At 43.4% G+C, this 17,671-nt stretch overlaps 1 protein-coding gene across 5 annotated transcripts in view; it reads right to left on the minus strand.

Moving 5' to 3' along the window:
- Positions 1–8,810: 8,810 nt before the first annotated feature.
- The window catches only part of pou2af1 (POU class 2 homeobox associating factor 1), a 74,179-nt gene continuing 65,318 nt past the window's right edge, over positions 8,811–17,671 (minus strand). For all 5 annotated transcript variants that reach the window (XM_079678295.1, XM_079678293.1, XM_079678292.1 and 2 more), the window contains 3 exons: positions 14,355–14,394; positions 13,987–14,276; positions 8,811–10,786 (listed from right to left, as the gene is read on the minus strand). In XM_079678295.1, the coding sequence (XP_079534421.1) occupies positions 10,355–10,786; positions 13,987–14,276; positions 14,355–14,394 (762 nt within the window). In that variant the 3' untranslated portion in view covers positions 8,811–10,354. The remainder of the gene's footprint in view (positions 10,787–13,986; positions 14,277–14,354; positions 14,395–17,671) is intronic.

The raw sequence follows: 17,671 nt of genomic DNA on the forward strand, positions 1-17,671 counted from the left end.
ATAAGTGTGTATCAGATCAATTGCAGCCCCTTTTTTAGAGATTTGGGTATGGAGGAAAATAGAGGGGGTTGTGTTTTCTGACACTTGGTGAGTTCCCTGGAACACCGGGGACACATATTCATGTATAAAAGACGTACAAAAGTCCATTTTGCATGATAGTTCCCCTTTAAGCGTGTTAGCACCCTTTCGCTTAGTGCTGATTCAGAAGCTTGGCGTTAAACTTGCGTTATGTTTAGGTAAAAATGGTTCATGTCGTCAGTTAGCTGAGTTTCTTCCCGTTAAGTGGGTATGACACATTAACCTGTTAAGCCCCATAGCCCCTGCCGGCGGGGACTACGGGCCTTTTTTTCACAAAACTGTGGCCGTTTCTCAATCACGAGTACACATGCTGCAGAGCAACTATTTCAAGTATACTACGTCATAGAGTGGCGCAGAATGCTGGGCATTTAACATGCATTTAAACAGTCCTTCGGGTCACTCGATGACGTAGTATACTTGAAACAGTTGCTCTGCAGCATGTGTACTCGTGATTGAGAAACGGCCTGTGTCTCAAGCAGACCCGGCTGTCACGATCTGTCTGTGTTGTGTTTTGTTTTGTCTTTTTCTGTCTTTGGTTTCCTGTTTTATTTTTGAAAAGTGTTCACCCCCTGTCTTGCCTGTTGCTTTCTGTTTGTTTTCCCTCCCTGATTACCCGATTGTGTTCACCTGGTGCCCCTGTGTTTTCTCCTCCCTCCTCACCTGTCTCTTGTTTGTTTGATTAGTCCTGTCTGCGTTTAGGTTCTGTGTTTTCTGTTAGTCTTTGTGAGTTCCTTGTGTTTCTTGACTGTGTCACAGGGAAGTGTTCTGTTTGTTTATACATTTTAGCATTGAAATAAAGGTATTTTCTGTTAATCTGCATTTGGGTCCTGCTTGCCTCTCTCAACCCTGACAGAAGGAACTCACCAAGGATGGGCCCAGCAGATCCTTTTGAATTGGAATTACTCAGTTTTTCCTTTTCTTTGGCTGGCCGCTCTGATAAGTGGAGGGGAGCGTCTGGAGTTCAGCAGCGAGAGGCTGCTCTGGCTGAGGCACACCAGATCGCTATGGAGAAGCCAGGTTTAGTGAAATTCTTACCTGGCTGGATTTTGGACTTCCTCTCGGTGTGTGATTCCCGGCCTGCTAGCCCCAGGCATGCTAGCTCCCTGCCTCCCAACTCCCAACCTGGCGCCGTACGCCTCGGTGTGTTCCGTCTGGAGTCCGCCTCTGCTTCTTCCCCAGTTCCTTCTCCTGTCCAGGAGCCATTCTCTGGAACTCGTCTGGCTTTTGGAGGTCCACGGAGCCTCCAAAAAGCTCCTAAGAGTAGGAGTCGCAGGTCAAGGCTAGCAGCCCTAGCCCCAGAAGCCAAGCTTTGGGCTCCAGTACAGGCCCCAGCAGCCATGCTTTGGGCTCCAGCACAGGCCCCAGCAGCCATGGTTCCAGCCCCAGTTCTGGCCCCAGCAGCCATGGTTCCAGCCCCAGTTCTGGCCCCAGCAGCCATGGTTCCGTCTCCAGTACAGGCCCCAGCAGCCATGGTTCCAGCCGCAGTTCTGGCCCCAGCAGCCATGGTTCCGGCCCCAGTTCTGGCCCCAGCAGCCATGGTTCCAGCCCCAGTTCTGGCCCCAGCAGCCATGGTTCCGGCCCCAGTTCTGGCCCCAGCAGCCATGGTTCCAGCCTCAGTCCTGGCCCCAGCAGCCATGGTTTTGACATCAGCCCCTCGTCTCCGGCCGACGCCAGCTCCCCGTGTCCTGTCGGCGTACCGGCTGACGCCAGCTCCCCGTGTCCTGTCGGCATTCCGGCCGACTCCAGCCCCCTGTGTTCTGTTGGCGAACCGACCGTCTCAAGTATCCTCTCAAGTGTCCTCTCGAGTTCCCTCTCGAGTCCCCTCTCAAGTCTCCTCTCGAGTTCCCTCTCAAGCCTCCTTTCAAGTCACCTCTCGAGTTCCCTCTCGAGTGTCCTCTCGAGTTCCCTCTCAAGCCTCATTTCAAGTCACCTCTCGAGTTCCCTCTCGAGTGTCCTCTCGAGTCTCCTCACGAGTTCCCTCTCAAGTCTCCTCTCGAGTTCCCTCTCAAGCCTCCTTTCAAGTCACCTCTCGAGTCCACTCTCAAGTCACCTCTCGAGTACCCTCTCGAGTCCACTCTCGAGTTCCCTCTCGAGTCCCCTCTCAAGTGTCCTCTCGAGTTCCCTCTCAAGCCTCCTTTCAAGTCACCTCTCGAGTTCCCTCTCGAGTGTCCTCTCGAGTCTCCTCACGAGTTCCCTCTCAAGTCTCCTCTCGAGTTCCCTCTCAAGCCTCCTTTCAAGTCACCTCTCGAGTCCACTCTCAAGTCACCTCTCGAGTACCCTCTCGAGTCCACTCTCGAGTTCCCTCTCGAGTCCCCTCTCAACTGTCCTCTCGAGTTCCCTCTCAAGCCTCCTTTCAAGTCACCTCTCGAATCCACTCTCAAGTCACCTCTCGAGTAACCTCTCGAGTCCACTCTCGAGTCCCCTCTCAAGCCCCCTCTCGAGTTCCCTCTCGAGTTCCCTCTCGAGTTCCATCTCAAGTCCCTACTCAAGTCCCTACTCAAGTGCCGCTGGAGGTTCCGCGGGGGGTCCTGCCAACTCCTTGTCCTGTCCCGTTGGGGGTCCCGCCTACTACTCTTCTGCCGGGGGTCCTGCCAACCCTATGTCCTGTCCCGTTGGGGGTCCCGCCGACTACTCTTCTGCCGGGGGTCCTGCCAACCCTGTGTCCTGTCCCGTTGGGGGCCCCGCCGACGACTCTTCTGCCGGGGGTCCTGCCAACCCTATGTGCCGTTGGAGGCCCCGCCGACGATTCTTCTGCCGGGGGTCCTGCCAACCCTGTGTCCTGTGCCGATGGAGGTTTCCGCTGGGGGTCCTGCCAGCTCCATGTCCAGTCCCGTTGGAGGTCCCGCCGACTACTCTCCTGCCGGGGGTCCTGCCAACCCTATGACCTGTCCTGTTGGGGTTCCCGCCGACTGCTCTTCTGCCGGGGGTCCTGCCAACCCTGTGTCCTGTGCTGTTGGAGGTCCCGCCGACTACTCTCCTGCCGGGGGTCCTGCCAATCCCATGTCCCGTCCCGTTGGGGGTCCCACCGACTACTCTTCTGCCGGGGGTCCTGCCAACCCTATGTCCTGTGCCGTTGGAGGTTCTGCTGGGAGTCCTGCCAGCTCCATGTCCTGTCCCGTTGGAGGTCCCGCCGACTGCTCTCCTCCCGGGGGTCCTAACAATCCTATGTCCTGCTCCTGCCGGGGGTCCTGCCAACCCCTTGTCCTGTTCCGTTGGAGGCCCCGCCATCACCTGTCTCGCCTGGGGTCCTGCCAACTCCTGGTCCTCTTCCGTGGGGGATCCTGCCGAAGCCTGTCCCACCGTCTCCGGTTCCTGTTCAGCCGACACAGGGTCCTGCCCGGCCTCCAGAGCTGTCTGGTCTTCGCCCTTGAGCCCGGCCCCCTGAGAGCCGCGTTCTTCGCCCTCAAGCCCGGCACCCTGACTCTTCCTGCCGCTGCCTTCGCCCTCATGCTCAGCCCCCTGAGTTCGCCCGCTGTGGCCTTCACTCCACCATGGACTCTGCCTTGCCCCCGGGCCATCCGTCCGAGACCCCACCTTGGACTCTGCCTTGCCTCCGGGTCGTCCGCCGGGGCCGTTTCTTCCTATAGGCGGACTATGCAGATGTATAGGGCCCCCGTGGCAACTAGGGGGCCCCCAAGCTGAAAGTAAATATATTTTATTTTTTTATTCATCCAAAAAACTAAAAAAGTATAATTCATACACACAAAGATGAACAAAATTAGTAGAAGCGGGAGGGCTGAAGCATAGCTTATGGAAAGTAGCCCTCCCGTGCATCATCCTAATACAACATCTGCATTATTGCGTCAAAAGCGTATAGAAATGAAGGAGAAATAGACTGTTATAAAGAGTATTTTTCTTCAAGAATGTCCTTAGTATGATACAAAATACCTATTGTTTTTGACAGTTTAGTCTGTACATAATTTATATGGTGCTTCCAATTGAGTTTTTTGTCAACAAGCAGTCCTAAAAATGTACATGCACAAACTTTTTCTATCTCGGTATTGCAAATCCGTATAATGCAGTCATGTCTACTCTCAGACTTTGTGTTGAATAACATGTAATTTGTTTTGGCCACATTAAGGGATAATTTATTAACTGCAAACCAGTTACATAGTATTTCTAATTCTGCATTCACAATTTTAACAAGATCGCCAAGATTATGATGGGAGCAGAGAATTCAAAGTTCAGGTTCAGCCTCACTATATTTGGGGAGAATCAAAATGAGCCATCTTTATTTGTAGACAGCCAAGCCCCCTCCTGTGTTCGGTGAAGCATTATATGCTTAAAAATCCAATGTAGGATATAAACACAACTAAACTGCAATGATAGCAAAGCTGTGGCTTGTGTTTTTGGGGTAATAAAGTCAAAATCATCATTGGGCTGTCAACCAATGAGTGACGTCTGAGGAAGATGAAAAATGTAGATTAAACATTGTTGAGAAAATGATGCATCTTTTGCATTTATTGACATAGAAGAGCTTTATTGTTTGCCTTTTTAATATCGTTTTTTGTAATTTTCAATTGCTTAGTTTTCGTGAAATTAGCCTGTTTTCCTATTAAAGTGTAACAGATTGATGCATCTCCACAGATCATCTTAAAGAGCAACTTGCAGGTTAGAAACACCAGTGAATAAATGTGTAGGAAAATGATGTATACACTAGATTTAAAAAAAATATATACACAGAAATATACACTACAGTGACATCTTGTGTCGTTTTGTATAAGACATTTTTACTTCCGCAAAAAAAAAGCCTCCCCACGTGTCCTCCCACGTGTGACGTAACATGGCCGGTCTAACGTATGAATAAACATGAATCACAATGCTAGTTTTGACACAGAAGAGGTTGAAAATATATATTCAAATGCATATGATTATAATTATGAGCCTGCTATCCGTCCAAGAGACCAGGAGCAGCCAAGGATCAGAAGAAATAACGGCCATCGGCGAGAAATGAAGCTGTGGTGTGAGGAGAACCAGTGGAGGACTGGGCAGCTGTCTTGGTGAGTGACCGGCGTTAGCTACAGTTAATGCTTGCTAATGTCGGTCACATCGCAACATTGTAAAGTTGGGTGAGGGAGGCGCTCGTGAATTGTTGTTACGGAAACAGAGGAGTTTTGGGGTGCCATAAGGCTGTTGACGGTCTTATTATAGGCTACATCCATTGGTTGGTTTTGTGGCACATTTGTAACGCGTGCCAACTTGGGCAAGCACGCGGGCAAACTTGAGGAGCGCACACAGGGTGGAGAGGTGGAGTGAGGTTGAGCGATGGAGAGAAAGGGAGAGAGAGAGATTGAGCGAAGCAGAGAGTGTGCAGCGGTCTGCTTGTGCACAGAGCAGGAGTTTGTGAGAGAGCCGGCTTGAGAGTCAATTTCTCTTCAAAATATAATTGATTGCCAGCCTCCCTTGTCCCTGGCTGGCGCTAGCTCGTTGGTAACGTAACTGATGTCTTCTAATGTGCCTGCATCTGGCGCTGAGTTGCCATATTCCTTTCGTGAACCACTTCCTGCTATCCATTGTTGCAGATAAATATAAATGATAATAGCCAAACTAACCTAGCAAGAGTAAACTGACAGGCTGCTGTGCCGCATCTCACTCAAACACCCACACGACTCAACCCAGCGAAAAACCAGTCTCGCGCGCAGCCTTTCATTCAGAATTTCATAGCAAAATAAAAAAAAAGATATTTAACTAATCTTTCAACATAGTTTAAAACAAAAATAAATATTAGGACAAAGCCCTACAAATAACAACAATAAACATAATAATAAAACAATTACAATGTTGTATTCAGCCCTGATTAAAACAGAGGGCCCAAATCCTGGATGGGCAGGCCCAAATCCTGGATGGGCAGCCGCAGACCCGGCCCCCGCCCCCGGGTCTGGTCTCAAGGCTTCTTAACATTTAATAAACTATGAATGTGTCATACTCACTTAACGGGAAGAAACTCAGCTAACTGACGATACGAACCATTTTTACCGAAACAAAACACAAGTCTCACAAGAAGTATCTAAATTAGCACTAAGCGAAAAAATGCTACCACACTTAGCACAGAACTCTAGATATAAATACTTTATTACTTGTCTGATCTGCACAAACAAGATATTAGCTAGTAAGCTGGTATTCGACGGATTTCATATTAGCTGCTATGATAGCATGATACCCAAAACAGGAAGATGTCATACTTTCTGTATGACAGCTTCCTGTTTTTGGTATTCTGGCTACGCATTACTCTCACTCCTTATTTTTTAACATGTGGGTGGATTTAGGAACTTCCCCTCGATTCTATTGGCTCTGACGCAGTGGCGAGCCTTCAGGGCCCTCTAGGCCCTCTCTGAGGCCCTAAGATATTCAAAAAAACATACCATTTTTTTTTTTTTCATTAGTTTTACCAAAATAACTTGATTTAATTGTATTCAAAATAACATTTCCAAAGAAATAAATCCTTTGAATCTCCCTGTTCAGTTTCTGTTGGAATGTGAAGGGTTAAAAGAAAGAAGCTTGTCTCTGCGAGTCACTGTGAAGATAGGAACTGATTGGTGGTCCAGCTATGAATTCACAGAGGGCCCGCTATAGAGAGGCGAAGTCCCTCCCCTTCCGGTGGGGCTCATGGGACCTTATTTTGCAAAAAGTTTGTATTGAAGTCAATGGAGAGAGAAAGATTATCTTTCGATCCCGTTTGAATTGTGCCACGAGATACACATATGATGTTTGTCAATCTTAAATAATAATTTCCATGTCAAAAAAGTCACAGTTTGTCGTAAAACTGTTGAAATATAAGACTATGAAAAATATGAAACTAGAAAGACTACAAATCCTAGAATCTCGGTCCCGCATGCTGACTAGTCTTACGGAACCGACTAACTCCGCTTTTGTGTATGTACAGCTCTCAACATGCCCAGACTTGTAGTGATTTTAACCTATTTTAATACTTTTCGCCTCATTCTGATAGAAAGAAGTGAAATGTGCCAACATTACGGCCGTCTTGGTGTGTGGTGCGAGACGGGAGATGTAGTTCATTGAGCGGTTTCACTCAAAAAAAGTGTTACTTCACAGATTTACGACACATTCTTTTTTTTTTTACTTGTAAAATTATCTTTTAAATTGACAAACATCATACGGTATGTGTAATTTGTGGCACAATTCAAACGGGATCGAAAGATAACCTTTCTCTCTCCATTGACTTCAATGCATAACTTTTCCGAAATAAGGTCCCATGGAGCTCAACCAGAAGGGGAGGGACTTCGCCTCTCTATAGTAACTCAACGAGAGAGTAATGTCAAATGACAGTACAATTGACCAATCATATTTTCCCTCTAAATGGGTGGGCTTTATTTTCGCGAACTTTATGACAAGTTTCGCCCGCTGTGAGGTTTATACATGTGTATAAAGTGGTGCAGTGACGCGTCCTAAAACCCGGAAGTAAGCTGCGCTCGGGTTCCCTCGACAAAAAAGCAATGGGATTTCTCCATAGGGTTTTGGAAAATAGCTGGAAATAAGGTCTGTGTAACGAACCTGTTAGATAAATGCACGTTTTGTTCAGCCGGATAATATCCACATGTCTACCCTGCTTTTATAATTTTTGAATCATAAATCTAATTGATAGATTTATGATCGATAGATTTATGATTAGCATAAGTTTGTTCATGATGGCTCACTTCAGTGATAGTGATGAAATCGTTGCGAAATTATTAACCGAGTCATCTTCAAGATTGAGTTACAATGATAAACTGGAGGGTTAAAGGATCAGCTGCATGACCCGCCATCAAGTGCTTCATCCAAAAGGACAGGAAGATGGACTTTGTGTTTAAGGGATTTGATCATCAAAGGTAGGCCTAAGTCATTTTCAATGTGGGCCGCCATGCCGACTTAATTCATTTGTAATTGTTACTTGGCTGTGGGTGCCCTGTCATGATAGGTGTTTATATAAATTGTGTTGTTTTGTGTGGTAGAGGGTCGCTGTCCTTGATGCGTTTTGCACCCCGGGCCGTTGTTTTGATATTCAGCTGAAGTATACGCTGTGACGTAATAACTCTTTTTTTTTTAGGGAAAGGGGGTGGGGGTCAGAGGGCCTATGTATAAAGGTCACGGCTCGCCACTGCTCTGACAGTTAAAAAAAGAGGTCAATCTTCAAAATCGACCAAGGGGGGCCGCAGATATGGAGAATCCACCCAAATGACCCCAGAAGTGGGTTCATCTAAAAAGGTCAAATGTCAAGTGAAGTTATAGTCATTTGTTCTGGGAATGTCATTTTCGAGCCTGAGACCTGGAAAACAGGCTCGGGGCTTAACAGGTTAATAGGTTGTTAAATGTTAAGAAGCCCTGAGACACAGTTTCGCGAAAATTGTTCCGATAGCCCCCGCCGGCAGGGGCTATGGGACTTAACAGGTTAAAGGGACTCTCTGTGATCAACACGTGGGGCCTTCGTAAGAAACTGCAGGCCTGACATGATTTAATTTGCATAAACTATAAGCAAACGCACTAAAAATAGGTAGAATAAAGTCTTGACTGAGAATATTAACAAACTAAGCTAAGTGTCCTACATGAAATGATCTTGCCAAGCTGGTTATCTTTCCTGATGACTGAAACCCCTAAGGTGATGTGAACATAAACAGTTTCAGGGAAGCAGCCGAGGGCCAACTGCTCCGTCTTTCATTCACTTTACCGAGATTGAGTAAATGATGAGTGATGTGTTGAAAAAGCTTACAGGAATATCAAAATTAACATACATAACGTATTTTTAGATACCAAGTTTGATTTAATGACATTTCACATGTTGCCATGGTATTTTACTGCATATTAATGTTCGAAAGAAACAACTTGAGTGAGTTACGTTCATTCTTAGATAAAATCATGAACTCAGAAACCCGGAATTCATGCAAACCTATTAAGCATGACAATTCAATTGACTTGTCCGTCATTTTAATTCCAACTCATGGCATGTGTTTTGTTTTCACAATTCTGCATGAAAAAAACAGAGCCAAAGGTAAAAATGTTTCACATGTTCCCATCACAGGAGCAGGCCCGGCACATTTTGTTCCCCCTGTGATACAATCTCAGGTGTTTCCAGGTGTGGAATTTCACAGAGCATTGCACCCCCTCTCACAATGTCAGTTTCCCCTCGGGAAAAACCCGAGACTCTTAAGCCTACGACGATAATTCTCACCCTATAGTAAAATGTAAAATGCACTCTGTTGTAACTAATGAACTAACACTTCCTTTTAAATGTGTGCTTTAACAACAACTTTAAAAATGCAGAAACACTTCCTTATATTTTAACAGTCGGTTGGCTTTTTACTATAATAATGGTTTGATTTGCCCTGTCTTATCCTTCCCCACCAGACAATGTGCTGAATCTCTTTTATAGAAATTACATTTTTGCATGGCACCTTTGTTGCAAATTGCTTTCGGGTGAATCGAAGAATAAATCTGCAATATATTATTTGACATTTGACATAAAGATCCAGCGTCATTCCGTTTCAATTTAACTTGTGTTCAGTGATCTTTGTTAACTCCAAAATTGACTATTGAAGGCTGAAATCTGTTATTCTTCATTACAGAAATCCCAAATCCATGGTGCTTTCTAACCTGCTCCTAATCATTTTTCTCATTACTTTATATATCCTTCTGTTAAAAAAAATCCATGTTTTGCTGTTTAATACTTCTGATGGTACAGACAAATACTGATGGTCGGTATGGTGCTTTCGATTTAATCTTTCTTCCTCTGTGGTCAACTTGCTCGAACAAGAATTAGCCCTGCTCTTCCTCTGGTCCAAATCATCATCTAGTAAAAACATTCTCCGGGCTCCCAACTGAAACAGCTATTGAAAGATTGTATCAGTAAAGCAAACACCTAAAGGCTTTTAGAAGATGAACAACACTGTGACTGTTTCTTAGAAAACTGCAACATAACTCCTATTAACCGTGACAATAGCATATCTTTCCTGTTTTCAATGACAGGTAAACAGAAAAGGAAACAAAAAAAACAAAAAGGAAACAGCTGCCAACAAATATCAATAAGAAAAGTATTTACATCTTACACAGCATTTATAAAATATCTTAAAACATTAAAAAAACTTCCATTAGTTTGATATCATTTACCATTTGATATGTTTTTCGTGGTGCATATTAAAAGTTTTACAAATGAACAGAATATATTGCGTTGTATTGCATTCAGGGAGGAATTTCCCACTTACTTAAGTTGTAAAAACAAATATATATATATTGTTTAATGTTGACAAAGATGCTGCTCACTATGGACAACAGATTGTTCATATTTTCAGACATTTGGAATGAAAATTGAGCTGCTGTACGAGTCTTTGTCCTCTTCTTCGCCTTCACCCTTTTGTTCCTCCAGAAGTTTATCCAGAAGACTTGGTGACTCTGACTCCGCCCCTGGACCTTCATCATCCTGTGGCTCAGGGTCCAGTTGGTGTTCTGAGCGCTGGGGTATCTCCAGTATCTGTGGCTGTATCTGAGGATGTAAACCCTGAGCCTCCAGCTGAGGGAACATGGTGGTCAGAGACATGGACAGCGGCATGTGGACCAGAGGGGACCCAGGCAGGGCTGAGGAGCCAGAGGCAAACTGGACCCCAGAGCTGGGCATTGCAGATATGGTGGTGATGGGCTGGGCCCAGGGGAGGTAGGTCAGCGCCGAGTCTGGGAGCTCCATCTGCGGGAGGGAGCCTTGTGTTGGGGCCACAGATATGGGCTGAAAAACAACAAATAACATTTTAATGTATGCAAAGGAACTAAAACGAGCAGAGACAAAAACCTTTAGAGAATTCAAGAGCTTTTTTAACTGAGCCACCAATGCCAAAAGCACAAAAGTGTGATCGATCATCCAGCTTTTCTTTTTCTTATTTAAGCTTTTGCTAATTGTTTTAATAACTGATAATGAGTCACATCTTTAACGCTTGTGCTTTATCGATCAGTTCTAAGAAATTCGCTACGTTTCGTTTGTGACAATTATTTTTTTTTCTTTTACATTTGTGAAATAACTTTCCCCCTGGTCACTGTTTTAAACCAGGCTAATATTCTCAATTGAAATACAAACTAATTTGTCACGGTTTAGAGCAGAATGGACCCAAATGGGACTGACAACCGTTCAACAGAAAATACCTTTATTCAGGTAAAGCAGGGCAAGACCAGGCGAAACCAAGTTAACAGAACTCTACATTACCCACTTCCACATAAGAGATACGAGGATCAAACCACCGCCAACAGAACTCAGAACTTAAATACATAGACTAATCACAATGACAAGAAAGCTGGGGAGGAAAGATAAAGGCACCAGGTGAACAGAATCAGGTAATCAAACAGGAGGGAAAACAGAGACAGGAAGTACAAAGAGTCATAACAGTCTTGAAGAATTTTCACTCTTGAAGAATTTTCAAAATAAAACAGGAAACTGGTGTGACAGATCGTGACAAAAATAAACGCACAAAAAATGTACTTTTTCATGATTAGGCACAATATAAATACTTCGGGTTAGAAACAAATATCATGGTTTAGCATCAGTGTTGGGCAAGTTACTTCCAAAATGTAATACAGTACATATTACTGTATTTTTTAAGTAATAAATTACATTACAATATTACTGTCTCTGAAATGTAATGAGTTACACTACTTTTATATTACTTTCGAGTTAGGCTACTATACCAAAATAACTGCAAAAGAATGGCTAGGTATTTTAAATGCTAAAATGTAGTTTAGTGCTGCTCATTATACATCCAGTGAAGATGTGGTGTAGCATAACAACTGTGTAGGCCATTAAGGCTACTCACAACTTTTATTACACGGCTTGGTCAGGGTTCGAGTTATTAATATTAAAAGGTTCAACTACGCACATACACATAATCTCGGCTCGCGCAGAACGCTCAGGCATAGATTGCGCAATAATGTATTGAACACCTTGGAGATGCAGCGCAGCCAGGCATATTGTCATTCAAGAGATGCGTAGTTATTTTGGAAAACATGTTTTTCTTTAGGCTGATCAGGGAACCCGATGCGAAGCGGAGGGATCTTGATGAGCCCGAAGGGTAAAGACCAGAGGCCTGTACTACGGAGCTGATAGAATATCACCTCCCATGTTCAGAGCAATCTGAATATTATAACATTAGCGTTAAGAAAGCTTACTTAAATATCTGCCACAACACAAGTAACTGGATCAAAGTAACATTAAGTACAGTCCGCGGCACTGTGAGTGCAGACGTCGATGTGTCCCATTATCATTCATATCACATCATAATGTGTTATATATTTCCTTATCTGAGTCAGCTGAGCCGTATCTGTCCGTGCAACACTCACATTGTCACATACTGTATGCAGAAGTATTATTTTAAGCCACACATTAAGTTGATGAAACACTTGAGTCAAATGTAATTAAAGTCAGATCGTGTCTTAGACGGGGCAGTGATATCATAAACCTGTTAATGTACGCATTCAAACACTTTTTCTTTTACCAGCTGTATTCACCTTGCAGGTGCAGCTATGTGGCTTTTATCCTGGATAAAGTGTTTAAGTCTTGGATGTTTAAAGTTTAACTTCTTCATATTTTACTAATATTAAAGTTAACTTTTCATTCAGGAAGTATGACGCTGCGCTGTCAGTACGCTTCTCCATGTTTGTGATTGGTCGAATGCTCCAAATACCCCCCCTTTCATGTTAACGCTCAGCTAACTAAATAGGACACGGCTGACTTGAGCGATCCACTTGATAGCCAGCTTAGCGACAGCGCGTATGTTTTGGATTAATCCAACCGGCTAACTCAAACATATCCAGGTTAGGAAAATCCAGCTTCGTAGCACAGGCCTCTGGTTTACTAATCTACCCGCACAATATTTCTCTGGTGTCGGAATGTCTCGCGGTGTAAGTGAATTCTTAAAAAACAAAACACCATTTAATTTCGGGTTAAAATGTGTTGTAACTGCGTTACTGAGAATTATAACGGGTAGTATATTGCCAAATTTCATTAGTAATGCGTTGCATTACTTACAGCAAAAAGTAATACATAACTGTAACTCCGTTACTTTTGTAACGCGTTACACCCAACACTGTTAAGCATACATGACATATTTGGCATGACATCTTTGTGTAGGCCGACCTGGAAGTTAGCGTCACAAAGGGCTCCCTCGACAAAAAGTCAAAGGGATTTTTCCATTGGATTTTGGAATATCGCAGAAAAATAAGCTCTGTGGCAAACACACGTGTATGATACTTATAAAGTTTACTTTCACTCTTTATTTAGTTTGGCAGGATAATCTCCACATGTTCGGCATGATGACGTTGACTTGTCACATTTAACCGCTGTTTTTATGTCTCTTAAAAGCTTCAGACATTCTAAATCAGGGTATTTACGTATTTTATGTATTTGATCTCAAACTAAACATGAGAATAACTTAAGCTTATGTTAACCACATACCTTTATTCAGGCTTCTAACACAAATCCATTAAAGTAACCTTGACAAGGAGAAACATTTATGAGCTAACCAAAGTGCTAGTGACCAAAGTGCTAGTTAATTTCTTAATTATTATTCCTGCATCCCTGATGCTACTAATGGCAATGCTCACAAATGGGAGCTGCAGGTGCTTAGCTTTTGGCGAACCAACAGACTGCAGGATGCAGTGAAGTGTTTTATTTTCTAAGTCAAGAAAAAATAAAGGTAATGATGTAGCATTTGCTGCCACCTTTCATGGATGGACAATAAAGCTTGTTACAGGTAACATTTATTTAATTAAATGAAGCTGCTGGGAAATGTAGCTTACCAACTAACAAAGCCTCTTTGTCTGTATGTTGGTTGATAACAAGGATCAAGCTACATGGGTTGAGTCATATTTTGGAGAAAGTCTGTTTTGACATAATAAATATACCAAACTTTGAGCACACATTCAAAGGTTCATCCTACTCACCCCAAAGTTAGTGAGCAGTGGTGTGTGCGTGTAGGTAAGCATGGTATAGCTTGGACATAGAGTCTGCATGTACACATCAGCAGTGCGGGTGGGGGTCGGTGCGTAGGCCAGAGTCTGGGCTGAAGGGTCCTGCTGGTTGAAGTCAGAAGAAGCCCAGGGTGCTACAGCAGGATGCAGGCCAGCACTGGGGGCAGGTGGGGCAGCTCTCCATCCTGCAAACTGCTGCAGATCTCCCACTGCAGGCGCTGTCTCTGCTGGGGAGCTGCCAGCAACGTCAGGACCAAACAGGCCTGATTTTGAAACAAAAGATTGAGTCTTCAAAGTCAGACAGAGATGTGTCAGATGCAACTGTTAGAAAGAACATGTACCTTGTGTGTAGGATGACTGGATGTTGTGCGTGACCACATCCTGAATTAAAAAGAACAAAAAAGTTCAGTAAGTCAACAATTTGCAGGAGAACCATAACCACATTTTACTGCTGTTTCATGTTTATATATCAATATGAAGTGTTTATACTTTTACCGATTAAGTCCAGGTGTGAGCAGCTGCTGAGTATAATTAATTAAAGTATGTTTGTGTGTGTTATAGAGATGGTCTGCATGTTTTTACAATTTTCTTCTTTAGCTGACGTTTTTATCCAAAGCGTCTTACATACACTTCCATACTTCAGTAGACATGCCTACGGGAGCAATTTCTGTGATGTTCAAGCTCATGCATTCGATCCGAACAACAGTTATACAGGTTTTTGCGTTCACTTGAAACCTACACACTGCAATTGAATAATTATACGATTGTGTTCGTGGACACCGTATTGCCTGAAGGCACAATAGAAAACGTTTTCTTACACCAAAACAATGTGTTCAAAGAGAGAGGGCGGAGTCAGGCTGCAACCGCAGATGAAGGAAGGAAGACTTCTCATAATGATATGTGAAGTAAATCTTACATTTCCAGAAACGATCCTCTCTTATAGCTTCACATTTTACAATTCTTCATACAATGCCCCAATGCCCAGCTAGCAGTTAGCAGCTATCAATCTGTGAGGGCACCCACCTATCAATCACAGCAGCCAACATTTTCGATGGAGACCAAAACGATGCCTTTCATAATATTCTGGCTCAAGGCACATTTGGGCATGATCATATTGTTGTAATATTGACTAGTGTGTGTTTTTTTTGTTATGTTTAATTTAATGTAATCCAGGAATTAGGAGAGTGAGAGTTCATTCTTGAATTTAAAGGGGCCCTATGATGATTTGTGTTTATAGGTTTTTGCATGTAAATGGTCTGCAAAGGCTAACATCCCTGTGTTCCCTCCAGGAGTTTCTCTCCCTCACACACTCTCCCTGCACAAAACACCTCCATTGGAATCCTTTATTTAATTATGTTTCATAGTGACATCACTATGCAAGACTCGCACATCTATTTGCTAGCGCTCTAACACATTGTATGTGATAGGCTAAGGTGAGGGACATTTTCGACACACCTCTAAGCTGTGGACCAATCACAACAGAGCTGGCCAGCTGACCAATCAGTGCAGACTGAGTTCTGGTTTCAGACAAAGGGTGAAAAGAGGTGCTGCAGCACAGGCAGTACGAGAGCTTTTTGAACATTAAAGCATAAAAACATGTCACAGTAGAGACACAAAATACAAATACAACCCGGAAAATGTGCACAATATGTCCTATATAAATTGATACCAGGGGCTGAAATCAGTAGTAGCAAATAGTAGTAAATAGTAGCTAAATCTGGTCCAAAGCATCTATTGTATTTATATTGACAGTTCAAGTGTGAGTGAATAACAAGCAGTACAAGCAGTAGTACAGTGCAGAATTTGTTGTGAGATAAAAGTCTAAAAAACGAGGCAGCAGCATCTTCAGTCAGAACAGATACACTGTCAGTTTCCGGGCCGCTGCTTGACACGAGCAGCAGTGAACGACTTAATCCACCTGCCTGCTGTCAGCCGCATGTTCAGAGGCTGCAGGGCATGTCCTGTCACATGCCTGAGAGAGAGGCACTGAGGAGCTGCTTAGTGTTGCAGCTTTGACAGCACATGGACAGTTAGTGAGAGGTTCTCACATCAAATTATTTAAGCCAAAGTGTTTAATATTGGAGAAGCGAGCAAGAGAAAACTGGATTTATAGAATATTGCCAACTCTGTTGCAATAAAATGTGTCTGACAACACCAGCTACAAAAGTCGTATCATGAGGAAATACATCATTTAACATGGTAACTGTTATTGCTCACAGCTATACAGCAATTAACTTGTGGAAGACTTGAAATGAAGGCACAGGTATACGGGTAAGTCGCCATGAGTTATAGAGTGGTGCAGTGATGAGGCAGGTGTTCGCAAGAGGTGAAAAGCAATGGGAATTCCCGATGGGTTTTGGTATATTGAAGGAAATAAGCTTTGTGGCTAAGGCAACATGTTTGTGATACATAACAGATTTTATTCAGCAGGAAAATCTCATTAGAACTTTATCTGTTTGAATTGCACATATTTATTTATTATTACAATAAGCTGTATTCTATTTCACTTTACAGTATTTGATTTGACATTATATCTTTAGCTCATCGTTTTTTTTTACTCATATATTTAACTTATTCTGCATCATTTGAATATTAGTCTTGCAACATTCTCTTGCACTATTTATTTTCTGCTCTGTTCCTGATTGCACTATTTGTTATTGTTTTTTTATTTGTTTCCTTGTTTTATGTCTTATATATATTTATGTTGCATTGTTTGAGGAACCTGGGACTTAAGATTTGTATTGCCTTATCTCAGTGGCGAGCCGTGACTTTTATACCTAGGATCTCTGACCCCCACCCCTTCCCTCGAGTTATTACGTCACAGCGTATACTTCAGCGGAATATCAAAACAACGGCCCGGGGTGCAAAACGCATCAATGAAAGCGACCCTTTACCACACAAAACAACACCCGTAAATAACCCTATTTGTGTTCTTTGAAATTGAAAAGGATATTGCATTGTGTTTGTTACTTTCGTTGCAGTTGTATGTCTTAAGTGTAATTTGGCATGCTTTTATTTTGAAGGCGAGCTAACAATGTTGACAGGAAGTTGTTGTTGCTATGGAAACAAGAAAAGTTTCACAGTGGGCGGAACTTGTCATAAAGTCCGCGATAGAGAGGCGAAGTCCCGCCCATCTACTTCCGACCCATGGGACCCCGGAAGCGGAAAATTAAGTCATCTTTCGATCCCGTTCGAATTGTGCCACGAATGACACATATGATGTTTGTCAAATGAAAAGAACATTTTGCAATTCAACATTTTTTAAATGTGTCGTAAAACTGTGAAGTTACACATTTTTTGGTGTGAAACCGCTCAGTGAACTACAGGTCTCTGGTCTCGCACAATACACGTCACCATCACAAAGATGGCTGTCACGTTAGCAAATTTCACCTGTTTCTTTCAGAATGAGGCGAAAAAGTATAAAACGAGGTGAAAATCACTACAAGTCTGGGCATGTTGAGAGCTGTACATACACGAAAGGGGAGTTAGTCGGTTCTGTAAGAGCCAGCATGCGGGACCGGCTTTACAAGGTTTCAGTGAGTAATATGAGTGCAATGTTTAAGGTTAATGTCAGCTAGCTAACATTAGCTAATCAGGTACAGTAACGTGTTTTGTTTTAGCAACTAGTTTTCTCCTTAAGAACTTTTTGGTCTCTGTT

Source organism: Notothenia rossii (assembly GCF_949606895.1).
Source record: "Notothenia rossii genome assembly, chromosome: 4".
NCBI classification, from domain to species: domain Eukaryota; kingdom Metazoa; phylum Chordata; class Actinopteri; order Perciformes; family Nototheniidae; genus Notothenia; species Notothenia rossii.